Genomic DNA, 26,078 nt, shown 5'->3' on the forward strand with positions numbered 1-26,078 from the left:
TTCTAGTAAATAAGTTTAAGTCAAGATACAAGAAAATAGTTTTCCTTTATAGTAAAATAGTAAGAACAATTTAGTTGAATCGTTAAAAGTTTGTGCATTGATTCTGTATGAGAAAAGTCACCATCAGCGGTATGGCATATTGTCAGGGTCAAAGGCGACGAGGGCATCTGCAGATCTCTGTCGGCTATTGTGAGCCGGAGGGGAAAAGGCTTCCAAAGGTGCCGGGTATCATATATTGCACGGGCACAGATACCCGATGGATGCGGATGACCAGGATTCACTCTGCATGTTGAAAACAACCCATTTCCTTGTCCAGGGATGAATATAATTCTTGCTCTTGACCAGCAAGTTGAATAGTGTGAACAGGCCATAATCAGTATTCCTCAACGAACCTGCAACCTTCTCTATCCAACAACACCATGGTACGGGGACAAGAGATCGTGGTTGTCGACATGGGAGAGAAAATACCTGCTATCAGTGGTTCGCCGTCACATTGCGAACATGCTGCATTCACAGAAAGTAGGGCTGTTGAGAACTTTGAAGAACTCAAATATGTCCGACAGGGTCTCAAACAACGACATATCCAGATGATAGCTCTTGCGGGTACAATCGGCACTGGGCTTTTCCTTGGCCTAGGACAAGCACTGGCAAAGGCAGGGCCTCTGGGAACGTTCCTGGGCTATTCGATTACTGGTTCGGTTGCCTGTGCTGTTGTCATGGCTGTCGGGGAAATGGGAGCATTGCTTCCTCTGAGTGGTGGCTACGTGCGGTACAGCGAATACTTCTTCGACCGCAGTGCCTCTTTCGCCCAGGGTTGGAACATGGTGTATTCATACCTCGTCGCCATTCCAGCCGAGCTGGTCGCTGCCGCCGTTCTCGTGGAGTTTTGGTCCTCCCTCAACCCCGCGGTTTGGATCACGGTGTTCGGCAGTATCATGCTTATTTCCACCCTTGTCTTTGTCCGAGTGTACGGAGAGCTGGAGTTCGCATTCGCTCTTCTCAAGATCGCATTGATCATCGGCATCAACATTCTAGCTCTCGTCATCACTTGTGGAGGTGGACCATCCGGCGAGTCCATTGGCTTCCGCTACTGGAGGGAACCTGGCCCTTTTGTGCAATTTCTGGGAATCCCGGGAGCAACCGGCCGATTTGCAGGCTTCTGGACCACCTTTACCAACGCACTCTATGCCTATGCCAGCATTGAATCCATCAGTCTCGCTGCTGCGGAGACGAGACACCCAAGAAGAGCGATTCCGATGGCCGCCAAGAGGATCTTCGCCAGAGTTCTTCTCTTCTACGTCCTGACCATCTTCATGGTCGGGCTAGTGGTCCCCTCAAACGATCCGGATTTGCTGCACTCAAACGGGAACGCTTCACAGTCTCCATTTGTCATCGCCGCGCGACGTGCCGGAATCAAGGTCGTACCGTCGATCATCAACGCCGTCGTCCTGACTTCGGCATGGTCTGCTGGGAATTCTGGCTTGTTGGGAGGCTCCAGGGTCCTTTACGGGCTTGCTCTGCATGAGAATGCCCCTCAAATATTTCGACGTGTCAATCGTTTCGGTATTCCTTACGTCGCAGTGGGCCTTTTCGGCCTCTTCATGGGATTGGGATACATGACGCTTTCTCGGAGCGCAAGTGTCGTCTTCGGCTGGCTCCTCGACTTGGTGGCCATCGCCACTCTGGTCAATTGGATCATTATTACTACGACATTTCTCCGCCTGTTTTATGCCATGAAGAAACAAAACATCGATCGTCACGACCGCCTACCCTGGGCATCGCCATTTCAGCCCTATCTCAGCTGGTATGCCTTGGCTATGCAATTGCTAATCTTACTGACCGGTGGCTATACTACATTTATCAAAGGACATTGGGATGCGGAGGTCTTCGTGGCGGCCTATCTAAATGTCCCCCTGGTATTGGTCTTGTACTTTGGACACAAGTTCGTGATGAAAACGAAAATAATACCTTTGGCAGAAGTCCAGATTGCTGATCTTCTAGCAATTTACGAGGCACATCCTGAACCACCGGCGGTACGCAAAAAAGGCCTGGCAAGGTTGAATTTCCTTTGGGGATGAGCTCACGAATCCGCAAAAAGGTCACGAGTTGGATGTCCTCGGTCATAGTCTAGTAGTCACACAAAAGATGAGGTGTCGAGTTGCAAAAAAAATCTGTTGGTGGCACTATACACTATATAGTATTGATAAACACAGACAATTGTCACTTCATAGTCTCATATAGTATATGGTATTTTCAGTTGGTGGTGGTATCAGGGTCTGCTCTCTAGGAACTTTATGATCGCTGCCAGATGCGCCGCATTCGCCGTCTAATGTACTAGTACGAGTTCTCAACTTCAGGGTCCATGCCGAAGAGAGCGGTATGACTCATGCTACCGGCAAAACAACCGAACAGAGGCAGTCATTTCTTTTTCTGAAGATTGCATGCGTTCTTAAAACGGACAGCGTTGCTTTTGATTCGGAGTATTCGTTCCCGCGAGCGACTTTGCACCAAGGACAGAGCAGCGGGAAACCCTGCGTTGTCGTTGGTGTCATCGGGTATACAATCGGATATGCCAGCGGGTACCGAGATTATGTAGCGGATACCGCCTGATGGCCCCACTGGGGACCCTCACTTTCTCTTCTGTCCTCACAATGCGTCTTCTCTCCTTTGGATTGTCTCTTGCGCTTTTGTAGGTATAAAAAGGGCTCGTCGGCCGATACCCAAGGAAGCAAACCCCGTCAGAATCGTTGACCCAACTGTCTAGCACCTCAGCCTCCAGAAACCCTGATGGGCTCGATTCAGGAACTTCGAGTTGCGGTCCTAGTCAACCATCCACCACACACGACCTTCTGGCCCGAGGTCAAGCAAGCCTTCGTGGATGCGTTTGCAGTGGTAGCACCGCATGCCCTAGTCGGTTTCTTTGACCCCATCATCCGTGGCGACTATCCCGACCCGAATGATTACGATTTGATCATTCTCAGCGGCGGCAAAGGGAATTCCCTTGCTCCCGAGCCGTGGATTCTACGGCAGATGGACTTTGTCAGGGATACGGCCCAAAGATATCCAGAGAAGAAGATGCTGGGCATATGCTTCGGTCACCAAATCATCGCCCAAGCTCTGGGCGGAAAGGCGAGAAACATCCCGGCCGGCCCCATCGTACGTTGCACCTCCCCTCCCTGCGTGACGTTGAATTGCTGACATACTGCCGGATCACCAGGCCGGTCTTGTTAGGATCAACTTGACGAAAGAAGGTTGCAACTTCTTTCCCAGGTTGGCCAGTAAAGCCAGCTATGTGAGTATGGCCGTGCGAGATGCTCCACTTTGCAACCGTACTGACGGAAACAACCAGGCAGCATCTCAATTCCATGTGCGAGAGGTCGAAAGTGCTCCTCCCAATTTCATTCAACTGGCCGAAAACAACGAAGTCCTGGTTTCCCGTTCCAATACAATCCTCTCCTTCCAGGCACATCCGGAAATCGACGGGGTCTTCTCGAGGAAGATTCTGGACGACGATGACACGACGTACATCGAGAACCTGACTCCAACGGAGATCGAGCATATGAAGAACCACTGCGCCGACGCACAGGATGGGCTGGAGTTGTTGAGGCGCGTGGTAGAATGGCTTGCTGAAGAGGCTCAGTAATTCAAGCGACGAAAGTTTCACGCCGGGGGCAGCACTCCAATCACCAGTGTGAGGTTAAATTTCAAGACAAGCTGCCAAAACTTCGATAGAACCAATATACTACATCTATTCATTTCCATGGGGGTTCGGAAGGATGGATTCTGGCTGACTTGATCCCTTCTTGTTGATTGCTATGATCAATGCTGTTCCATTCTAGGAGCTTTAAAAAGCCCAGACTTTGAACGTCGACAGATTTTGGGTGCTGATGGCTCTGCTGCGGAAACAATTGACCCGTCAACGCTAAGGCTTCTCGACAGCTACTTTGCTGATTAATAGGAAATGATATGAGTTGATTGAGACACTCCTGGGGAACTTGTATGATTGAAGATTAGATTTTTGCACAGTTTGTCAAACACAAGTCTCAATGAGCTGTAAAGTCCCAGCTGTTCTCATCCCCAGCCGCAAGGTAGGCTGCAATGGCATTTCGGAGAGTTTGGTAAACAGGCACTCCTAGAGATTCGACTTCCCCTTTCGCAATTCCTGAATGACTTCCAATGCAGCCCTGGTCCCTTCTTCGATGGCGCCATCTATGAAGCTCCTCCATCCCACCGCCCAGTCCGAGTTCGCGAAGATGATGGAGCCATGGCGGGCTCGCAGAGCAGTATGATAGCTAGAGATAAACCCGCGCCCTGGGAAAAACCATGCGCCTTTGGCGTATTCGTCCTTGTGCCAGTTATGGAAGACAAGTCTGTCGACGTCCATGGATGTCAACGCTGTGACTGATTTTAGAGTCTCTTGAATATCTTCCTCTGGCTGTAGATGGTTGCGCATGGCCCCAAAAGCGACAATGTGCGTATTTCCTGCAGGAGTTGTCCCGTCGCCAAATGCATACACTAGCTTAGATGTCGTGTAATCAATTCCAGACCAGGTCCGCAACTCCTTGTTCAGGATCTCCGCGTGAACCTTGACACACTGATTGAGGTGGCCGATCTTGATGGCCGCAGTCCTTTCGGCATCCAGCTCGGGTGTGAAACCGACGGTGCCCAAAACGTTGAGAGGTATCGCAGATAACAGGCGTCTAGCGCGAAACATCTGGCCTCCCTTGGAGACCACCTCCACCTCCAAGCCGTGGTCGATGATTTGCGCAGCTGGCGTGTTGAAGGCGTAGGAGAGGTTTCCAGTGCTCACAGCTTCGTCCCAGAATTTGCGGGCGAAGCTGGACTGACCTCCGCGGAACTTGTATTTGATCAGATATTCGAAACATCCTCGATAGGTATGGCCGCACAATGCCCACCAGTGTAAAAATTCGAAGAAGGACATGGTTTCAATGGTGCTTCCACTGGTCATGAGCAGATATCCTTCTAGGCCGCACAGCTCATCCGCAGTCAAAGTGCCCGCGATCTGATCTATCCTGTCTCTGCACGTCAATTTGTCATATTTCCACACTTCCGGATTGTAACCGGCATTGTGTGGATAAGGCATGATTACTCGACCCGAGTTGCCATCCACGTTTGCAAATTTGTCCAAGGCGGACTCCATAAGCGCATCCTGTGCGCGACAGATTAGGCAAATGTAGTCCTGGTTTTATATCATCCAGACTTACCTCCTCAGGGTGGCTCATGGACTTGTTACCATCCCTCGAAGCCAAAGTAAAGTGGTTGACGCCCCCATCGTAAGACTGAGAGATTTCGAGTTCGTCTCTCATGTTGTAACGCGAGATCTCTCGCCATACATGGGGTTGGCCCCAGTGTACCCAGGTTCCTCCCATTTCGAATGGGTAGCCGTCTATGTTGGATGACCAGGAGCGACCACCAATGCGGTCCCGAGCCTCAAGGATGAGAACTTTCAGACCTGACCAACGTGTTAATACCTATCGACGTTGAGATTCAATGGGAAATGTAGCCCGTACCCGCGAGTGCTGCATCCCTGGCCGCCGTGAGGCCAGTGTATCCAGCGCCTGCAACAATCACGTCGAACACGACGGTTGTGGCGGGCAGTCTCGTCGGTGGGTGAATAACGCCGATTGAAGGCACTCCTTGCCTCAAGCCTTGTTGTTTCGTCCATTCCCAGCCGTCCCGAGAACAGTGTGCTGGCCTTGTCGTGTCCATGGAAGCCATAGTGATGTTGAATTGAGAGAGTTGGTTTACCAACTGAACATCTGTCGATTATGTCTGGGTTCCATTGGCAATAAATAATGCCAACGGTCTTTTGTGCCGCCCGAACTGGCCTAGGGGAGTCATTTCGTTCAAGTTCGTTACATTTCCCTCGCTACTCTTTTAATGTTAATTGATGGCCCCGATCAGCGTACTGTAGGCTGAGAGCAAGCCACAGTAAGCTTGCATTGGCTGGAATGCCTTCGGGAGAGAGACGAAACGAAAGCGGGGCGCGGGTATTTTGTCGGGTATTTTGTGGGAGCCTCATCGGGTATCCCATCGGGTATTCCAGCGGATATCTGTTCAACGCCCGTATTCCTTTATCATGATGTAGGCTTGCTCGGTCTTTTCTCTTCTCCCACACGCCGAGTTTCATCATCGCCATTCGGGTCGTCTTTCAACTCTTGAGGTCAAGCCATGCTGTAACGCAGATCTACATTTAGTCAGTGAATTGGATAAACCGGGGTCAATTGTTGAGTGGCGCTTTGGTGGCCTTGGCCCCCCTCCACATGACGAGCGCTCGCTCACGCAAACGAACTTCGCAAGCCTGTTTGCCTTGCAGCAAACGAAAAACGAAAGTATGGGAGTCACTCCAAGAACACCAAGTAGTTCTCCTTTTGGCGTGATGCCGCTGACCTTTGTGACTACAGTGTAATGGAGCAGTCCCAGTGTGCCGGCAATGTCAGATCAGCGGAAGAGAATGCGATTATGGGCTTTCTAAGAGAAATAAATTGTAGGCTCAGCTCGCAAGGCCTGATAGTTTGCCTACTGCAAGGCCACCACGTGCGTTGCTGACTCTGCGTAGACAGAAACGCGATGCTCAGCATTCCCTGTTGCAAGAGCGCAGCCCGGACGTCGATGCAGGCTTGGAGCACTCAGCTCAGTTGCCTCACGAGCAAACGTACGGTGGCGACGACGCAGGGACAACGGCCTTTCAAGCCAATATCAGCGATAGTCTAAATAGGTCACCGCTATCACTGAGGGCTTCAACGTTGCCGCCGACCCAAGGCTCCCATGCAGCAACGGGTGACCATGTTGTTGTGGGCTGGGATGTTTCGAACCGTCTTTTGGATGCTTACTTCTCGTTTATTCATCCTGTCTGGCCTATCATCTACAAACCATTGTACGACTGCAGCCATAACGAATCACTCTCTACCTTGCTGCCGCAACCGGTTCTTTACGCCATTTATGCCATTGCGGCTTGCTTGAAACTCGATACCACAGGGTCCCAGATGCTTTCCGGGTGTGAAACACCCTCCCCATCACTTTTCTTTGAAGCAGCATTGCTTAGCATCCAACGCAATGCGAATAGTGGAACGGCAACTCGACCGAATGACTTCCACCCACTCAATCTACTGAGACCTTCGGTCGAGAACTGCCAAGCTCTGGCGATATTAGCACTCCAGCAGCACGGGTCCGCAGAGTCATCGAACGCATTCATGCTGTGTAGCCTCGCATCGGGTATGGCCATTGAGCTAGACTTACACAAAGCTAAGGCTGCTGACGAAGACTCGACTTCTGCTCAGATCGCGTCACGGCTATGGTGGAATCTCTTTGTGCTGGATAAGATGATTGCTTGCGAGCTGGGGAAACCGGTCTTACTGAGGTCGGAAGATTCGAATGCCAATTTTCCTTTGGTGACCGAGTCGGATGAGTATCAACTCCTCCACTTCCGACTGCCGAACACCAACTCCTTGACTACAACAAAGTCTTACGCGATTTCCGGTTTTCATTCAACTGTAAAACTCACCAAAATAATGGAAAAAGTGGCCCGCCAGATATACTCGCGCGAGGGTCGCGAGACTATTCGAAGCAACCTACAAGCAGCCGAGCAGCTCCGAACAGAGCTGTGGCAAGAGTTGAACGACTACTACGCCTTGCTCATCACGCCTAGAAGTGATCTGCAAGTGGACATATTAGGAAGGAAAGCCTGTCCTCCATCCTTGGTCACAAATGCTGTGGTAAGTCTTCAATTTCGTAAATCAGTCGTGGTGTCTGTTTAAATTTCTGACGGCGATCTGTAGTGGACGTGGACGACTATGATCATGGTCCACCGCCCCTTTTACTCCTACTGGCAGGAACAAGGGTGGCTCCCAGCCCAGTCTATTCCCACCGAATCCCTGCCTCTCGAAGTCAGCTTCTCGGCTGCAGAGAAAGTCTGTCAGATTCTCGAGATTCACGTCGAGAATTTGCAAAGATTCCCTTGCGATCTAATCTTTCCCATTTTTACGACTGCCAGCACCTTGTCCCACTATAGGCAAGTAAATCGAGGCCGGATAGACGAGAGGACGATCACGCGCTGTTTGACAATGTGCATCAAGTGGTTGTCCATTCTAGGAAGCAACTGGAAGCATGCAGGAAAATCCAAAGAAAGATTAACGAAAGGTCTGTTTGCATGTCCCATAATACACCCAGAGGATAATCTGAGGGGCCTCTTGTCTATGGCTAACTGTTATCACGAAGACTTTGGAATCGGCGAAAGACAAGGTTTAGAGCCCAACCCAGTCAGCAGTATCGCTCGACCAATACAGGGAGCTGTCTTAGCTTCGGAACAGACTCAAGGGGCGGGGAACGCATCTCCTGATCCCCGAAGCAGCAATTTTTCGACTCTTGAAGTACTACCGACATCCGAAAGCATATTGCGAAACGACGATCAGTCGTCCAATATTGATTGGGCCTTTCTCAACATGCTAGGTGACGCTGACGACGAACTCTACGCTATGAACACTGATTTTCGCGGCCTCTTGGACAACAACGCTTTTGACCTAACATTTAATCAGGTGGCTCAGGATTAAGGTGAATGGATATGAACCTCGAGCTATTTGCTCGTCGGGAGATCGCTCCCACGATATCCGTACAACGTCGGTCGGATACTGGGGTTCGTGTCGGATAATTGTGACGGGTATTCTCTCTCTACTACGTCCAGAAAGCAGCCAAGCCAAAGGCATCGCGCATCTCCACAAAACGAGAGCAAAATGTGGGGCGCAAGCAAACAGCCATTGTAATGCCTTTTGCCCCAGGTTGTTGAATTCACTAACGCCTTGTATATGACGAACTGTGCCGCGGTGGCTGACTCTAAGACGGATACTTGAGATATAGATTCGTGAGGCACTGGCCACATATAACCTATATGTTTCTCACCTGAGTCCTGGTCGCGATGTTAAACAACCACATTTCTCGTCGGTATTTCTGGTTCTCCTTCAATTCCTTGTTCCCCACTCCTCAAGTGTTCAAGTCTTCCATACTGTTCTGTGGCACTTCAAGATGGTCGAGAAAGAGCCGATCTCGGCGCAAGCGTCAGCCGGGTGCGACATGGCCTCACACCCAAAGGAGACGGAGATTGAGCACGATGCCCTGCGCTTGGCTGAGATGGGCTACGTGCAGGACCTCCGTCGCAAGTTCTCCGTGTGGTCTCTCCTTGCTGTTGGATTCTCATTGACCAATTCGTGGTTTGGTATTTCCGCCGGCATGATCACGGGCATCAACTCTGGAGGACCGGTACTCCTGATTTATGGTCTAATACTCCTGGCGGCGGTCTCGGTGGCTGTTGGTATGACACTTGCCGAGTTATCCAGTGCCTACCCAAATGCGGGAGGCCAGTACTATTGGACTAAAGAGATTGCATCGCCTCGATATGCTCCGATCGCCAGCTATTTGACTGGGTGGACCGCCTGGTGCGGCTCAATCTTCACTTCAGCGTCCATCTCCCTCGCCATGGGTTCTGCCATCGTGGGCTTATGGCAGCTTACGCATCCTCATTTGTAAGTGGCCAAATACTCCCTCTGACCAAGGTTTTGCAGTACTTACACCTCGAGGACAGTGTCATCCAGCCATGGCACGTTGTGGTGACATACCAAATCTGGAATCTTGCACTTTATTTCTTCAACCTTTGGGGCAAGGCGCTACCGAGAATCGCAACGGCCGGGTTCTACGCCTCGCTGGGTGGCTTTTTGATCATTATCATTACCGTGCCAGCTTGTGCCCACACTTTTCAGCCCGCCAGATTCGTCTTTGCCGAGTTCATCAATAACACGGGATGGGAGTCGAATGCGATGGCGTTCCTCGTGGGACTGATCAACACTAGTTGGCCCTTCGCTGCCATCGACTGTGCCACCCATCTTGCCGAGGAAATAAGGCACCCCGAAAGCCGCATTCCACTGGCCATCATGGGCACCGTATGCATTGGCTTTGTCACCTCCTGGGTGTTCAGCGTGGCGATGATGTTTAGTATAACGGATCTGGGCACAGTGACTGCCACTCCCACTTTAGTGCCGATCATCGAAATCTTTAGACAGGCTGTCAATCAAGCTGGCGCCGTTGGTCTGGAGGTCCTCATCGTTCTGACTGCTGTTGGATGCCAGATTGCATGTCACACCTGGCAAGCTCGCCTCTGTTGGAGCTTCGCTCGAGATGACGGACTACCATTCTCGAGGTATCTGAAGAGGGTCAACCACGATTTGGATGCACCCATCAACGCCCATAGCGCCAGCTGTGCCATCGACGCGTTGGTCGGCTTCCTATACCTTGGTAGCAGCGCAGCTCTTGGTTCGTAAGTGTGCCGGCCCTAATCATTTTTCGATTGCTCCACGTTGCCATTACTGAAAATGCACAGGGTTATCACAGCGACCATTACTTTGCTGTATATCAGCTACAGCATTCCAGTGGTCTGTCTGCTGCTCAGAGGACGGCAAAACATCACCCATGGTCCGTATTGGTTCGGGACCGCCGGCCTGGTGGCAAACTGGGTCCTCCTACTTTGGACTCTGTTCTCGGTGGTGATCTTCTCATTCCCAGCTTATATGCCAGCCGAAGCCAGCAGTGAGTTGCTCCGAATATTCAGCAGAGGCGACCATGTTCTCTTCCGCTGACAATACTAGCCATGAATTACATTTCAGCTGTCTATGTCATCATCGCCATCATAATTACCACAGACTGGTTCTTCCGGGCGAGGGGTTCGTATCAAGGGCAGCGAAGGGACAAGGTCGACATTGATACAGGGGCGCCTGTTGCTGTTGGGGCGATGCGGAAGAATGGTATCGCGTCTTAGTTTCCATGCTTGTCACTCACGCGAAGTGATCATCTGCGAGGTGTTGGGACGATGGAAAAATGATAGTCAACAGACGACCGGGGAGTGCTATTGAGAGGTTCTGATCCGCACAAAAAAGGTTGGGCGTCGTCAATAGCTGGGAGCGAGAAAGCTGGTCGAGCGCCGGGCGAGTCAGGATGGCGCAAAGGCCGGGCGAGATACCGTACCAATGTGGATTCCGCCACCGGTCATTGGCGAACCTATGCTTCTTAAATGTAACACCCATGACTTCCAGGATTGCGGACCTCCTTCCAGTCTATTAGCCAGACAGGTGTCAATTTACCCTCTTTAGCTTTGCCTCATAATAGCTAATAATAAAAAGAAAAACCCTACGTATAGTACTTTCAGAAAATATTACGTCTTATTATGGAAATCCAAAAAAATGAGTGAGCGTAACAAAATTATATATACTCCGTAGTGTTACTACGGATTAAATACTCCTTATCGAAGCCGAGGTCTGTCATTTTTATTCCGGAGCTAACTAGAAACGCTCTAGTCAATCTGGTTGTTCTCCTGGACACCACCACCACCAGTTAATATCCACCTTGTTCGATGATTATGTCATATGTTTACTCCGTGCATCGTCAAGTCTGAGCGCACGAGAGACCCCTGCGTCCATTTCTCTGCCCTGTCGCTTTCCACGGTCAGAAAGCCTGCTTACTGCTCATGACGCGACCGATCAGATCAGTGAATATCGCATCTGCGTGTGGATGGGTCCCAACAAGTTCTTCCGGATGCCATTGGACGGCCACGATCTGGCCATCTCCAGTTTCGACTCCTTCCACCACTCCATCGTCTGCCCTGGCCGTGATGTGGAGTCCGTCGCCCAAAATGGCCACACCTTGGCGATGGATGCTGTTGACACGAATCGGGTGCGCACCCAGAACGGCTTTCAGCCTTCCCTCGGTCGGGGTGACCGTGTGGGCGAGATGATTACGAGCCTCGTCTGGTCGATGGGCCCCGGCGATGCACATCTTCGCCCCGGCCAGGTTTTGATGGAGCGTCCCGCCGAAGAACACGTTGATGACTTGCAACCCCCGGCATATGCCCAACACAGGCAGGTTGCGCCTCCGTGCTATCTCGAGGACGGAAAATTCCAGCCGGTCCCGAGCCTCGTCCACGCTGCGTTTGATACTGGGGTCGAATTCTTGCCCGTAGCGCCCGGGATGGACCGATGCCCCTCCGGCCAGAACGACACTGTCGACTTCGGAGCCCAGGGTGATGTCTTTCTGGCCAGGAAATACCACGAGAGGAACCCCGCCCGCCATGGCTACGGCAAGTGCGTATGGACGTGGGTCGGTCATATATCCCACTGTTATGGCGACTGTTGGCTTCCATCCCTTATCCATCTTGACGTCGGGGCGTTGGACAAATCACTCGCTGCTGTCATTCGTCGATAGAACCAGTGGAGCTCGAAAAGGCAGGAGCTGGTGAGAAGGATTCAGATGGCGCTCGCCGTCTATTTAATGTCGGGGCTTCGTAGTAGAAATCTCTTGATATGTCCGCTACAAGAGACACGGAATGCCAGAAACCGCCTTTTGATACGGACAGGTCCGTCAGCGAGGACTTCACCAGACCATCTTCTCCTTATCTCGTTCCATTTCTCAATCCGACCTCGTAATCCGAAACTCATTTCTCAGTCCGATATTTTAATCCGAAGATCATCTTTCTCATTCCGAGCTCTTAGTCCGAAGATATTTCTACTCCGTCCAAGCTTGGCATTCCGAACCCCAAAACATCGTCACATTCAGTCAATCAGCTTGTATCAGAGTTCCCCAGCTACTGTATTGTATCATCGATCACGCGAAGAACAACGTAATAGTTGAAAGATAAGGATTGTTGCGTAGGGGGTGAGCTGCCCGCGGGATGAAGGAGTGGTCGATCTGCTCGTCCGGCCATCTCCATCCGCCTCATCTTGGACGTGCCGTCCTCCCTTTATAAATGCGATGTTCCCCGGTGACCGTCGAGCAACGGTGGAAAGAGTGATGGTCTGATCTTGCACAGGTCACTCACAGCTGAGAGAGCATTATTCTTCTGTACTCCACCGTCTCAAAATGTCTTCCCACCCTGAGATCCTTTCTCAAGGCAACCACCTGCACGACAACGACGAACGAAAAGCAAAGGAGACATCGGGGAACATGATTGACGAGGTCGACGCTGCAGCAACTGTCATTGACGTACCATTACCGCCAGAGACGTCTGGCCATATCCCTGCAGAAGTGCTATGCTCCATTCCCGCAGACGATGACCCGAGCATTCCCTGCAACACTGTGCGGATGTGGGTCCTCACAACCGTGTTCGTCATTGTGTTCGGCGCAGTCAACATGTTCTTTTCCCTACGTTTTCCAATGATCGTTGTGACTTCGATCGTCGCCCAGCTCGTAACTCACCCCCTGGGACTGTTGTGGGATCAAGTGGTCCCCGACTGGCGCATTGGCCTCGGCGGGAGCTGGCATTTCAACCTCAACCCGTCTCCGTGGAACAAGAAGGAGCACGCCCTGGTGACAATCGTGGTCTCTCTCGTTGGCAGCCACGCCTATGTAACGAACATTCTGGTGGCTCAGGCCAAGTGGTACGGGCAATCTTTGTCCTATGGGTATATTTTCCTCACCATACTGTCGACGCAGAGCGTGGGCTACGGAATTGCCGGGCTCACGCGTCGCTGGGTGGTCGATCCATCCTACATCACTTGGCCGCAGACCCTGGCCAATGCAGTCTTGTTCCAGACGCTCCATCGTGAGAGAGGTCCGGGCGACTTTGTCAGTGGGTGGACCATCTCCAGGTACAGGTTCTTCTTCTACGCTTTCCTCGCCTCCTTCGCCTGGTTCTGGCTCCCGGGCTACTTGTTCACTGCCCTTAGCACCTTCACGTGGATCTGCTGGATTCGACCCGACAACGTGGTGGTCAACCAGCTGTTTGGCTACAAGCAAGGGCTCGGCATGATTCCCATCACGTTCGATTGGTCGCAAATCACCACGTACAACTTGTCGCCATTGCTGACGCCGTGGTATGTGGAAGCCAACACGATGGGTTCGGTGGTATTCTTTTTCTGGCTGATCCTGCCCATCCTCTACTACACAAATACCTGGTTCGGAAAGTACATGCCAATGCTGTCATCCAACGTCTTCGACAACACCGGCAGCTCTTACAACGTCACCAGGGTGCTCACCTCCAACTTTCAACTCGATGAAGCAGCATACAAGGAATATTCCCCGCTTTATATGCCCATCGCGTACACCATCTTCTTTGGCCTCTCGTTTGCGGCCGTCACGGCGATGTTCGTCCACACGGCTTTGTGGCATGGGAAGGACATATATCGTCGATTCAAGGACCCCCAGTATGGTGCTGCCCCCGGTTACCTGCGGCAGGTCCGGGAGAATTATGCTCAGACTCCAGACTGGTGGTATCTTTGCATTGGGGTGGCCTTTTTCCTCATGGGCATCCTCACCACTTCTCTGTACGACACTCGGTTGCCCTGGTGGGGGTTCATCGTTGCAGTCTCCCTTGGCACGGCAACATTCTTACCCCAGGGAATCATCATGGGAATCACCAACCAGCATGTGGCGTTGAACACCATCACCGAATTCGTCAGTGGCTACATGCTCCCGGGTCGCCCGATTGCCATGATGATGGTCAAGGTTTTCGGCGACATGCTGACTAGCCAGGGCCTCCACTTCTCACGGGACTTGAAGCTGGGCCAATACATGAGGATACCGCCCCGGACTCTGTTCTGGGCGCAGACGTACGGCACGGTCTTGTCTGCAATTGTTCAGGGCGGCGTGTTACGCTGGATGCTGACGTCCATCCACGACCTCTGCGAAGAGGACCAGGGGTTCGGCCTGACGTGTCCGTCGGCCAGGGTCCAGTTCTCCTCTTCGATCATCTTTGGCGTCATTGGCCCGCAACGGCTCTTCTCTCGGGGACATCTCTACCACCCCGTGCTCTACTTTTTCCTCGTCGGCGCCCTCCTGCCCATCCCGGTGTACCTGATGGCGAATAAGTACCCCTCGTCGTACTGGAGGCTGGTCCACGTCCCGATCATGTTCACCGGGCCGGTCAACATCCCGCCGGCGACCGGCCTAAACTACGCCTCGTGGGCCCTCGTGGGCTACCTTTTCAACGGCGTCATCAAGCGACGCGCCCTGGGTTGGTATCTCAAGTACAACTACGTGCTGTCCGCCGGGTTGGACGTCGGCGTGGCCCTGGCCGGACTGGTCATCTTCTTCTGCCTGGACCTGCCCGGCGCCACGCTGGACTGGTGGGGGAACAATGTCTACAAACGCACCGCGGACGCCAAGGGGACGCCGTTTTTCACCCTTGCCGACGGTCAGACCTTTGGGTTCAAAGTCTGGTAGTCCGGTTTAGCACGGCGCTTACGAGGGGATGTAGAACTTGACGGTGAACCAGGAGCCCGTATTTTAATCGGTAAATATCAAGTGGTCACTCGGACCAGATTGGCTCCTGTCTCGAATCCTCGTCGGTTCGCCAACACCCCATTAGTCATCAGTACCAATGGTCCGTGGACTTCCAAGGTACCCCCGGGGGGGCGTGTTTCGGCTAGACACACCCTTTCAGTTCGGCGGAGACCGAGGGAGGATAAGAGAGCGGACGAGGGAGCGATTCGACCAAAAACATAGTCAAGTCATTGGGGCGCAGAGCAGAAGCAGAACGATGAGCGATGAGATTTAGCGAAAAAGTGGTGGGGGCCGATGACAGTTCGAGGATGGTACGGAGTGTATATATATATATGTATAGATGCCCGGAACTGTGCTTCATCCTTTGCCACTTCCATTCAGGGAAGGGAGCGACGCCGCTATGATTTCTCAACAAAACTCCCTATTAAATTTGGTGTCTCTTCAACAAGGGCTGTTGTTATTGTGAACACGATAGACTCGAGTAAATACATTAATTTTTGATACGATTACTACTAATGATGAACAACAGTCACCTCGCGAGTATTCAACGACCCTCGACGAGTTTGGTAAGTTATCAAGGTTGGTAAGATATCTTTCGCTTCTTGACTTTTATACTCTCGAAGAGTTCTCTCTCTTTTAAATTGTTGTAGGTAAGATGGGGGTATGATTGGCGTGGCTGGTTGGCGTAAAGTGTGCCTATCGTGTTGCGGCCCGTAGTAGACCATCAAGACGCTTACCAAGTCGTAGGACCTTGTTTTCTCCGGGGAGAGCGATGTTTGGAGAAAATTTTATTGGGACCACTTCCTGACGACTGGCTATGCGTTGGACACAGCCATCCGACATGGTGCTTCCGAAATCAGGGCAGTGGAAAAATGACATGGGCAGATCCCAGGCTTTGGCCAATGCCTTCACATTTGCAAGCTCACTTTTGCGATTTCGGTGGCACCAAGGGTCCTTGTCATGGAAGTTGCGAAGTGGCATGCGACGAGGCTGGACAATTCACGGATCGATGGTTCTTCAATACGCAGTCGAAAGAGAGAAGCAAAGACGACCCTCGACTTGACGTGCAGGGTTTGAAAGCAGGTGGAATCGAGCTTGAATCTTTTACATTCAGAGCTTCCAGTGTTTCTATGAAGGTGCTGAACAAAGACATTGAACGTCTGACGCTCAATTGGAGGTAGCGACTATATATATACCTTGGTATATACCAAGTATGATTTTTCCCCTTGGGACATATACCATATATGAACCAAACCAAACCAAAACCAATCTTGGGGAAAAATACCAGAGCACAACACGCCCCTCGACATCACTGTTCATCAAATCGTTTTGTTTATATACAAGGTCTTTCGCAAGTCCTCCAAAGGTGCTCAAGACCTACTCAAGACGTACCCAGGTAGATGCATAGTCCCCATCTCTTCGAAAGGTTCATTACAACAATCACATCCAACATCTTCAGAAACGGTGTAAATGCCGTATTGACAGTCACCTGAACAGAAATGGTTTCAGACAGTCGTCGCAACCATACATGAAATCCTCACTCCGTACATGTTCTTTTTTCACATGACTTTGTTGAAATTCTTCAATCCACTCACCAAATCTCCAACTTCATCTTGATCTTCGCCGTCGTTCCAAATAGTGATACTCTGTACTCTCTCACCTTTTCCCAACTCGACCGCTTGGAACGCATCCACCTCTTCAACTTCGTCTGATGGTTCACCTTCTTCTTCTACTTCTCTCCCCTCTTCCTCTTCCTCCTCTTCCTCTTCAATAATTTGACTTTTCCGTCTCCCGCCCTTTCCACGACCACTACTGGATCGTCTCCCTAGTCCTCCTCCTGCACCAGCACCAGCACCAGCACCAGCACCTGTAAATCCAAATCCCAAAGCGAGGTTCATCTTACCATCACTACCTTCTCGACTTCTGGGGTGGTGGATACCGGAGCCCGCGATTGCGGGACTACCGAAACTGGAAGGAACGCCGGCACCAAAGAGTGAACTGTTCAACATGGGCCCTTTGAACGGACTTCGTTTCTTCTTTGCAAACATGACTCCTCCGAAATGATTCGGAGTGCCAGGTAATCCTTCATCACGTATTCCCGATAGCGGGCGCGGTTGTAGGCTCGCCTCCGGTCCGTTCGGTGTTCGGATGATGCGCACGTTGCTGGGGAATGCACTCCCAACCGGCGTGTTCGGCAGTACCTTGATGGAGGAGTGCGGACTCCTCGCGGCGCTGCGAGTTCCAGGGCTGTGGATCGTGTCCAGACTGTTGCTGCTCTGGCTTGATGCTTTGCTGTGACTTGCGTGGCGAGGCATGCTCCGAATCGAACTTACCGACGACGAAGTAGACTTGCGGCCGCGGAGCCCGGTGGAGCTGCGCCGATTGAACGAAGAGCGTGGTGTCAGCGGCGAAGGAGAAAGTGAGTTGCGGTGAGACCTGACACGCGCGGCGTCGATACGAGAACCCGATGTTTTGATGGCAATCACAGGACCAGAGTTCGAGTTCGATGCCACAGGCGTCAAAGCGGCGCCATAGGATGACCTTCGAGAGACCGGAGGAGCGTAGTTGCGGCTTGTTCGGTCGAGAGCGGATGTACTCTTGGAGTTCTGCCCGATCCCCGGAGCAGTATTGCCATTCAGAAACTTATCTCCCCTGGGCCGTACCGGCGACTTGGCCTTCTTCGTAGACTCGACAAACCAATGTTTCAAGGCTGTGAGTTGGTTCAGGAATTGCCGGTTGCGTAGTTTAACCCCACGCCTTTTCGCGATTCCATTTCCAGGTCCAAGCAGGTCTGGGTTTGTCGAGACCATCTGCAGAGTACTGCTCCGTCGGCTGCGTTCCTTCGGCGGGAGAGGAGGCCGCGAACCACTGTGCGAGCGCATTGAATCCTTGTCGATCGGTGGCGGTGGTGTGGCCGAATTCGCCGAGCGTACAACATCACCTTCTGGAAGCTGTGGTAAGTCGCTGACGAGTATCTGAGGTGTACTTCTCCGCTGTGTCCGTCCTCGGCTACTGCTGCGGCGTGACTGCGTCTCTGCATGCGATCCTGTATGTGTTCCTTCTTCGTCAACCTCCACCAACGTCGGTGCGATCCTCTCAACACGACTACTCGCACCACTGAGCCGCCTGAGCAGTTTCATCTCCGCTTCTTTCTCTTTCCGCTTCCGTTCTCGTCGTGCTTGCTTCCTCGTCTCCTTCTCGATTAATAACGACCACCACCCGGATAAGCCGTCACAGCGCTGAGCAAGAACATTCTCTATAACCTTGTCGATATCGACACCGGCAGCTCGCATTCGCTCCAGCGTGTCTTTTTCCAACTGGGTCGTGAAGGCGGCGGGTTGAGACAGTTTTAATATGGCCTGCTGCGCCGGTGCATGTTCAGCGAGGAAAGGATCCGCAAGGATATCTGACAATGTAGGTCTGTACAGCGGTCTCTTAGACAGCAGTTTCGATATCAGGGTTTGCGCCGCTTCCGGAAATGTGTCCGGGTAGACTGGGTCATCCTTCAATATTTTTGCCTTCGTTGCTGCGTCATCGTCTTCGTCGAAGGGAAGTTCCCCTTTGAGGAGTGCATAGAGAATGATACCCAGACTCCAGACATCGACCTTTTCACCCGCGTACTTTTCACCTTTCAGCATCTCCGGCGCACTGTAGCATACCGTTCCGCAAAAGGTCTGCAGGTAGTTGGCCTTGCCCTCGTATTCCCTGGTGAAACCGAAATCGCACAACTTGACATTGTCGTGCTTGTCCAGCAGAACATTTTCCAGCTTCAGATCGCGATGGACGCAAGATTTGCTATGTATATATGCAACGGCTCCGACCAGCTGAGTGAAGATCTTCTGTACAGTCTCGACCGGAAGTGCCCCGTTTCTGCACAAATAATTGTATAGTTCGTCACCTATCGGCATACATGTTCAGTGATAGTGTTCCTTTACTTTATGTGGGCGCGCAAAGCATACCGGGACAGTATTCCAAAACCAACCAGACGTGTGTCTCTGTTATTATAACTTCGTATAGTCGCGCGATATGGGGGTGGATGAATTGGCGGTGATGATGGATCTCTCGCGCAAGGTTTGCGTCTTCCTTGTTCGACGCCTTGAGGACGACCTATATATACCTCGCAATGAGAAAAATAGTTCTCGCTCCCCGTGGTATATCACTCGTCAGAACGTACCTTGGAGCCATTGATGAGGTTGTGTCTGGCAAGGTATACTTTGCCAAAAGAACCCTTGCCAATGAGTTTCCCGACAGTGTAATTCCCGACGTTTTTGAGTTCTTTGGACGCAAATTGTCTGCATGGCCGGTTAATTGAGTAGCCGGACATGCAAGGCTGCGGCGAAACACTCACTCCAGCAGTTCTGAATACGAGTTCGCAAGCTGTTGGGCGCGCAATCTAAGTCAGTGCCGGCTCTTCTTCTTGTTCTCGAGGGCGGTATAGGGTGGATGTGTGTATGTACTTTTGCTTTCTGTTGCTGCAGCTCTGCTCTAGTCCTGGGGGCTTGCATCCCTTGAGGCGACAGCACAGTAGTATACTTTCGCAGACGAGTTCATGCGGGTGGTTGCCGGTGAGGGTAACATGTGGATGTGGGTGGGAGGGCCTTCTGTGAACCTTGCGAGGAACGCGTTTCGTCCCGGCGAGGGAAAAGTAGTGGTGAGGTCGCGAGACTTGCAAGCGAAGAAGGAGTTTGATGGTATGGATAGGGAGGACATGCGACCACAGATAGACGACGAGGAATTTCTCTATGCCTTCTCCGCAAAATGAGATGGCATTAAGATGGCATTAAAGATGACGAGGCGCAAGACAACGAGTCAGAGGACGATCAGTCTTCAGATCAGGGTCCTGGTATGTGTACGAGTACGAAGTACGTACAGTAGTACTTTTACACAAAGGGTCCGCGGAGCAATTGCTCAATGGTCGAACGACGGGAGGCTTGCGGGTGGTGGAGGAAATTTGTCTGTCTAGCGAGAGGCCTAAGGATACTTAGCACAATAAAATAGGCCGATTCTTACGGAGTACAAGTAGATATGCACAGAATTGTATCCGTATGTCGCCTGAATCCGTTCATCATCACATTGTGCAAGGCATTGTTGAGCACCTTTATCATCTCTGGCCATCTGGCTGGTTCTTCATTGATTTTTAATATAAGTATTGCCACCGACGGACACGAACAAATTTGTGCATGATACGCAGCCCAACACCACCACACAAATTGCATCCTCGTCTGATTGTCCGGTTTCCAAGATCTATCGACTGTCGACACTCGGGAACCGAGACAAGATCAAGCAATCGGACTTTCGATTCAAATCTCCATTGAAAAATTAAGGAATTCTCGCTCAAAAACTAATACGTTGACTGCCAAACAACCCAGTCTTCCAGAACGCCTTGCTCAAAAAGACATACGCTTGTCATCTATATCATACACATTTTCTCTTAGCTTCGTCAGATCAGTTCGCGGCCAGCTCCTTACAATGGTATCATCGCGATGGAGACGCACTCCTGGTATCTAGTGGTTGCTCTTGGTGCTGAGAGGGCAGCTCGGAGAGCATACTGTAGCGGTCTGAAGGTCCAGACGATTCGGACTGGCTAGTGCTGTGCCCATACTGCGTGCTATACCGATACTGGGTCGTCATGTCTGAAATCGTACTCATCCGATCAGAGTTGGCTTGCGGATTTGGTGATCCCCTCTGTGTGGCGTCCGAACTTGACAATTCCGAAACCATGGACATGCGATTGTTGGCGCGAGGGTTGTAGTCATTCGGCGGTGCGAGGTGTGCCGTATGATAGGTCGACCCAGGCAATTCGGCCACAAATGACTTGGCCCCTTGTGGGGGCTGATGTATCTGAGCATAGTAGCCCATGCCGTTTTGTGGTATATTGTATGCCGGAGGGCCATAACTGCTCATGCGCTTGTCGTCCGTACGGAAGGCGGGGTGGTTCGCCATTCCCTGCCAGCCGAGATCTTGTTGAGGCGAGAGCATCTGCGGAGACAAAGGTCGGTCAATTGGAGTGCTGAGAAGTTGTGACTTGGCCATGTGTGAGCCAGGCTGGAATTGGTGCATTGGACTGGCTGGCGTCACTGGTGGTCCGCCATTGTTCTGCACATGTTCCTCGACTCGCTCAGCTTTCTTCATAATGCGCTCAACCAGCACTTTGTGGGCGTTGTCGAGGTTCTTTCGAACAAACCCGGAGAGCATTCTATTGCATCGCATATCACAGTCTTCCCTCAGATATAATCCTTGTCTCGGCACTTCGACACCCAGTTCTCTAGCTTCTGGTGGCTCGCCAGGCAGCGTGCCACCTATTGACCACTTTTCCCTGATATCTAGCCCGGTAGGTGCATAGATGTGTGTCTGAAGTCCATATGGTGTGTCATGGAAACATGCCTTATAGCTGACTTTCGACTTCATTACCCCTAGGTTTACAGAGTCGGTCAATTCTTGCCAGACGCAATCAAGGAATTCATCGGCCGGGGCATCTCTCGGGGTCTTTATGGGGTGATGTTCGATGACCAGGGGATTGAGTTCGATCATTTCATCGTGATTATGAAGCATGGCTATCGCAACTTCTCGCGAGACTTGTGGGGGTAGAGGTGTGATGTTGGTAAAAAGCGTTCTCTTCGGCATCGTGACGAGTCGCTGGCGATGGCGTCAGACAGTGCGAGGTGTTCCAGACAGTCTAGTTCGTCCCTTCGAATGTGTACGTGTATGGTATTGTGATTAGGATCAGTGCAAACAAGCAAGCTGTGAGAAGAAGGTGAGATGTACGGTGTACTCCGTATATGGTGACGAGTTCATTTGTATGACCGAGTCTTGAAAGAGTGAAGGCCAGGAGTCTGAGGGGCCGTGGGCTGCCTACAGTAGATACAGGTAGCCATGTGCTCCCAAGAGGATCTGAAGAAGCAGAAAAGTCATTATCGCTCCGGGGAATGGCTTGGTCGCTAAGAATAGCTAGTGCTTATCAAGATAGGTGGCTGACAGGGATGATTGACTGCCAGTTCCCACCAGTGGCCAGCGGCGGATGCGTCTCTGTCCCCAGAATCCACGGCTTCAGCCTTCTTTGATCGCTCGGCAGTCAATTCTTTTGCCTGGGATCCCGTTAGCTGTGAATTTTATTCTGTCCTGATTGTCTTTGCATCAGCTTTTCATACTCGCTGGTTGTTTCAGCCATGGCTTGGCTACTTCGCTTTGCTGGTCATGAAACTTTTGAAGGCTTCATCGTAGCTACACGCATCACGTTCATATCCTGATCGTCGTCGGATGGTGTGTCAAGGTGATTTTTAATGATGTCGCCGACGGAATCTGGCCACTGCGGTCTGTGGATGATGCCATCATGGCTGAGCGCGATCGCCGAGCGAATCAAGGCTAATGGGGCACAACCCTTGCACGGCCTCATCACCCTAGAATTCCGAAGCCTCATGAGGAAGACTATCGTACTCTGTACTCCGTACTCCGTATGTTTTCACTCAATGACCCTCCCCGTTCGACTCTTGTAGTCGCTACATCCGTGCTTTGGCCTGATATTCGCCGCTGGTACCAGGACACCGCCTAGGCTTGTGGCGAGGGCGAAAATCGTCAAGGGATAACATACATTGACTTAATGCAGTCATCTCGTCACTTGCGCATCTGTCAACTCGATCGCCATGCGACATCCTTGAGCTTTTCTACTGATTTTCGACTAAAACAAAAGGTAGGATCGAGTGCCTTTAGGCCCGGCTCTCCGTAAATGGCCAGAGCTGCTAGACCTGTATATGAATGCAACAGGTCTAGATACCCAACACGTCAGCAGCCACTTTACCCTCATAATCTCACCAACGTACCAGGGAGTTCGCCAGGGGCTTTGGCAAAGCCTCCTATTAAATGTGCAACCTTTCCGAGAAGGTAATATCTCAAGGCTTCGATGTCAACAAGGTGCTGTCGTTGTAGGATCTATGCGGATCAGTCAATAGCAAGGGATACTGCCACAGCGCACACTTACAGCCAAAGCTCCTGCATTCCAGAAGCAATAACATGTATCAGCCATCTTCCCACATCTACCGCAGAATCCGGCAATCGTCTTCTGTAGCCTCGATGGATCTGCCTCAACAGAGGATGAGATCTGCTGCTCAGCAGAATTATGAGCAACATCGTCTTCTTCGTCCTCGTCCTCATCCTCATCCTCGTCTTCTTCTTCTACCCATGTCGTCTGCCGATCGAGCATCCACTTTATACATGCCTCTGTATCGAGTCCAGTTTGGCCCGCAACCTCGTAGGCAGGTACGGGCGGATTTTGTAAAAGTCCAAGGAAAGATAGTGTCGCAATTCCACAGTAGTTCAAACCCGCTGTCACTATGTTAGCCTAGTGCTCATCTTTGCAGGTGCCATGAGGCTAGATGGGACACGTACAATGTGCCTCCAGCAACGGCTGCTGAGCGATTCCGCCGTCGTGGCTCTGAGGTAGATTGATTATCAGCATCTCGATTGCTACCGAGGGTCTCAGATCGATCGAGCTCACCTGGCAATTCAAAATGTACTCTTTCAACTTCGTCGCATCTATCAGACTCTCACTGCCACCATCCAGTCCCCTACCTTGCAAGATGCACAACGTACCCAGAGCGCACATGCACAGCCTCGGGTCGTCGCCGCCTTCAATGACATCGTCCTCGCCTAAAGTTTCACCAAAACTGCCATTTTGTCTTTGCAGACTTCTCACCCACTCAATGCATTCTTTTCTCTTGACCCTATTCATGTCGTCCCCGAGCATAAGTAGTGTGGCCAGGGCGAAGTATGTGTTGGGTAGGCTCGCTGAGTCCCAGTGCCAGTTGTGCGGAGTTCTCATGCCCCCCAGATTGGTACCTGTGAAGCCTCGAAATCCCCCCGTAAAAGGGACCTGACATGCGTAGATCCATTCAATCCAACTTTGCCTTTCTTCAGGTGTAGTCGCGGTCTCCAGGGCATCAAGAAGATCCAGGGCAGCCACAATGAAGAAGCCGAAACTCATACGATTTGACTCCCCTGCGGTGTACTGTTCTGGTAGCAATTGTGCACATCGTTTCCAGTATTTGACGTGACGGTCTCTGTCAAGAGCAACACCAGCATCGGCCGACATGTCGAAATCCAACTCCGGATCGTCCTTTGTTTGAAGCAAAAGTTCCAAAGCCTCGGCTTTGTTTGCTATCCTGATATTGAGACCACTACACGTCAAAATTTGGAGTTGGCTTTGGCCAACCCTTACTCTCGACAAGGTTGACAGTGTAAATGTAGTGCGACGTTATCGAGGAACTTGATAATTACAATTGAAGTGTGGTTCACCTCGGCCATAGATGAGCGGTTAAAAAACACAAAAGTCGATAACAATTATGTTCTCACGAAGCACAAAGATTTTATATTCCATGCACGAAGCCGAATTGACTCAACCGCAACAAGACAGAAAAATGTCGTCAATAAAACTCATGTATCCAGATACTGGAGTGTGCTAAATAGGGCTACAAACAAAACCTAGAGATGTCGTTCTCGTTGTATATCTATTCATGCTTTGAATGGAAAGCCGAGCTGTCTATTCTTGGACGCTATGTCACATTAATCAAGCAAGCTCCTGCAATGAATGGCCTGAACGAAAATAAAGAAGCAGAAATTGGCCAAACTTGAATCATATCCCACATCACATGAAGTCGTCCTCCTCTAGGCCATCGTCATAACTCGTAACATCTGCAACTCCTCTACCCACATCCCTGGTTGCTGCAAGACTGGATTTCGTCTTTGCGGCTTTGCTCTTCTTGCCACCCTTCTCTTGAGCTTTCTCCTCCTTCATCTTCTCGTTGCTGAGCGCTGTCAAGGCACTGGCAGCTTTCTTGATCTCAGAACTTGGCATGTCGGCACAGATTTGCTTTACAAAAGTCGACATCCAGATGGGGTAATGTGGCTTGTTGGAGGATTGTTTGAGCAGAGGGACCAGGGTGGCTGAAAGAGTGTCAAATTGTGCCTTGGTCGCTGGCTTGAACATGGAGAGGGTGGACAGATCAATCGTCTGACCAGGGTTCTCTTTGTCTTCGATTATTAGGGCCTTGTTAGGAGCCGAGCGAGACTTTGGTCCCATGCCCACGTCCGCAAAAAGATCTTGTGCATGCTTCAAGTCGGCATCTTGTTCCGTCTGGCGTAGACGTGCCCGTCTGTCCGCCTCGTCTTCATCTGAACTGTCGTCACCATCCTCTTCGAGACGTTTCCGTCGGTTGGCTTCTCTGTGCTCCTCTATTCGCTGAGATTTTGACTTCTTGTTAGCAGCGGCTTCAGCGTCTGCCTTGGCCTTGGCTGCGGCAGCCTTTGCGGCCTTTTCTCTTTCGACATCGGAGTCTTCCTCTTCGTCCCAGTTTTCAGCGACCTACGATCTATTAGTCTCTCGCCATGCGCCGGAGCAATGGAATATTTACATCGTCGGAATCTTCTTCATCTGCAAACTTGCGTCGGGCGGCGATAGGGACGTCTACAGACTCCTCAGATGATGATTCTTCGGATTCCTCGTCTATAAAATGGTCATTAGCCACAATTCATCTATAAACACCGCAGTTGGGAAGGAGGCGAATCCCCCACAAAGGGATGTTCACTACTCACCCCACTTTGAGGGAGCCATGATCCGTTGTGCGCAGGTTATGGTAGTTTGACAATAATCAACAGGAATGTGTCTGATGACAAGAAGTGTCGCGTAATTGTTAGGAAGTCGCTGTCGACGACAGTGTATGCGAGAACAATAGAGAGATTCCTTACGTAGGCGGAATCATGGATAATTAATTTTATCTCTGGTGTTCGCAGGAGGCGATCTACGAAAATGC

At 51.3% G+C, this 26,078-nt stretch overlaps 8 protein-coding genes across 9 annotated transcripts; 3 read left to right on the forward strand and 5 right to left on the reverse strand.

The window, feature by feature from the left end:
* Nucleotides 1-419: 419 nt before the first annotated feature.
* On the forward strand, nt 420-2,078 carry PV06_06184 (uncharacterized protein; the record flags this gene model as incomplete). Its single annotated transcript, XM_016407268.1, has 1 exon — nt 420-2,078. The coding sequence occupies one exon, from the start codon at nt 420-422 to the stop codon at nt 2,076-2,078; it is 1,659 nt and encodes a 552-aa protein (XP_016262872.1).
* Nucleotides 2,079-2,697: 619 nt separating this feature from the next.
* Nucleotides 2,698-3,962, forward strand: PV06_06185 (uncharacterized protein). The gene is made up of 3 exons (XM_016407269.1): nt 2,698-3,156; nt 3,218-3,292; nt 3,350-3,962. The coding sequence occupies exons 1-3, from the start codon at nt 2,788-2,790 to the stop codon at nt 3,641-3,643; spliced, it is 738 nt and encodes a 245-aa protein (XP_016262873.1). The 5' UTR covers nt 2,698-2,787; the 3' UTR covers nt 3,644-3,962.
* Nucleotides 3,963-11,505: 7,543 nt separating this feature from the next.
* On the reverse strand, nt 11,506-12,210 carry PV06_06186 (uncharacterized protein; the record flags this gene model as incomplete). The annotated part of the gene is made up of 1 exon (XM_016407270.1): nt 11,506-12,210. The coding sequence occupies one exon, from the start codon at nt 12,208-12,210 to the stop codon at nt 11,506-11,508; it is 705 nt and encodes a 234-aa protein (XP_016262874.1).
* Nucleotides 12,211-12,915: 705 nt separating this feature from the next.
* Nucleotides 12,916-15,216, forward strand: PV06_06187 (OPT family small oligopeptide transporter; the record flags this gene model as incomplete). Its single annotated transcript, XM_016407271.1, has 1 exon — nt 12,916-15,216. One exon carries the CDS (start codon nt 12,916-12,918, stop codon nt 15,214-15,216), a length of 2,301 nt encoding a protein of 766 aa, XP_016262875.1.
* A 1,172-nt stretch (nt 15,217-16,388) lies between these two features.
* PV06_06188 lies at nt 16,389-20,233 on the reverse strand. 2 transcript variants are annotated; one of them, XM_016407272.1, is made up of 4 exons: nt 19,734-20,233; nt 19,451-19,653; nt 19,236-19,383; nt 16,389-19,174 (listed from the first exon to the last, which is right to left on the reverse strand). In XM_016407272.1, the coding sequence occupies exons 2-4, from the start codon at nt 19,598-19,600 to the stop codon at nt 16,836-16,838; spliced, it is 2,637 nt and encodes an 878-aa protein (XP_016262876.1). In that variant the 5' UTR covers nt 19,601-19,653; nt 19,734-20,233; the 3' UTR covers nt 16,389-16,835. The 2 variants fall into 2 exon arrangements, with proteins under 2 accessions (XP_016262876.1, XP_016262877.1); XM_016407273.1 differs by lacking the exon at nt 19,734-20,233 and having other exon boundaries at nt 19,451-19,680.
* Nucleotides 20,234-20,751: 518 nt separating this feature from the next.
* Nucleotides 20,752-21,900, reverse strand: PV06_06189 (uncharacterized protein; the record flags this gene model as incomplete). Its single annotated transcript, XM_016407274.1, has 1 exon — nt 20,752-21,900. The coding sequence occupies one exon, from the start codon at nt 21,898-21,900 to the stop codon at nt 20,752-20,754; it is 1,149 nt and encodes a 382-aa protein (XP_016262878.1).
* A 1,002-nt stretch (nt 21,901-22,902) lies between these two features.
* Nucleotides 22,903-24,361, reverse strand: PV06_06190 (uncharacterized protein; the record flags this gene model as incomplete). The annotated part of the gene is made up of 5 exons (XM_016407275.1): nt 22,903-23,039; nt 23,094-23,202; nt 23,252-23,595; nt 23,659-23,704; nt 23,768-24,361. 5 exons carry the CDS (start codon nt 24,359-24,361, stop codon nt 22,903-22,905), a joined length of 1,230 nt encoding a protein of 409 aa, XP_016262879.1.
* Nucleotides 24,362-24,913: 552 nt separating this feature from the next.
* PV06_06191 (uncharacterized protein) lies at nt 24,914-25,879 on the reverse strand (the record flags this gene model as incomplete). The annotated part of the gene is made up of 3 exons (XM_016407276.1): nt 24,914-25,630; nt 25,680-25,771; nt 25,861-25,879. The coding sequence occupies 3 exons, from the start codon at nt 25,877-25,879 to the stop codon at nt 24,914-24,916; spliced, it is 828 nt and encodes a 275-aa protein (XP_016262880.1).
* Between the last annotated feature and the right edge of the window lie 199 nt (nt 25,880-26,078).

Source organism: Exophiala oligosperma (assembly GCF_000835515.1).
Source record: "Exophiala oligosperma strain CBS 72588 unplaced genomic scaffold supercont1.5, whole genome shotgun sequence".
Taxonomy (NCBI): domain Eukaryota; kingdom Fungi; phylum Ascomycota; class Eurotiomycetes; order Chaetothyriales; family Herpotrichiellaceae; genus Exophiala; species Exophiala oligosperma.

What these genes read in the sequence shown, in the direction of transcription:
- PV06_06185 (XM_016407269.1), top strand. Translation starts at nt 2,788, where the DNA reads ATGGGCTCGATTCAGGAACTTCGAGTTGCGGTCCTAGTCAACCATCCA. An exon ending in ACATCCCGGCCGGCCCCATC is followed by an intron (nt 3,157 to 3,217) that starts GTACGTTGCACC and finishes CCGGATCACCAG; the next exon opens with GCCGGTCTTGTTAGGATCAA. An exon ending in TGGCCAGTAAAGCCAGCTAT is followed by an intron (nt 3,293 to 3,349) that starts GTGAGTATGGCC and finishes GGAAACAACCAG; the next exon opens with GCAGCATCTCAATTCCATGT.
- PV06_06188 (XM_016407272.1), bottom strand. Translation starts at nt 19,600, where the DNA reads ATGTCCGGCTACTCAATTAACCGGCCATGCAGACAATTTGCGTCCAAA. An exon ending in ACCTCATCAATGGCTCCAAG is followed by an intron (nt 19,384 to 19,450) that starts GTACGTTCTGAC and finishes AGGTATATATAG; the next exon opens with GTCGTCCTCAAGGCGTCGAA. An exon ending in GGTTTTGGAATACTGTCCCG is followed by an intron (nt 19,175 to 19,235) that starts GTATGCTTTGCG and finishes GTATGCCGATAG; the next exon opens with GTGACGAACTATACAATTAT.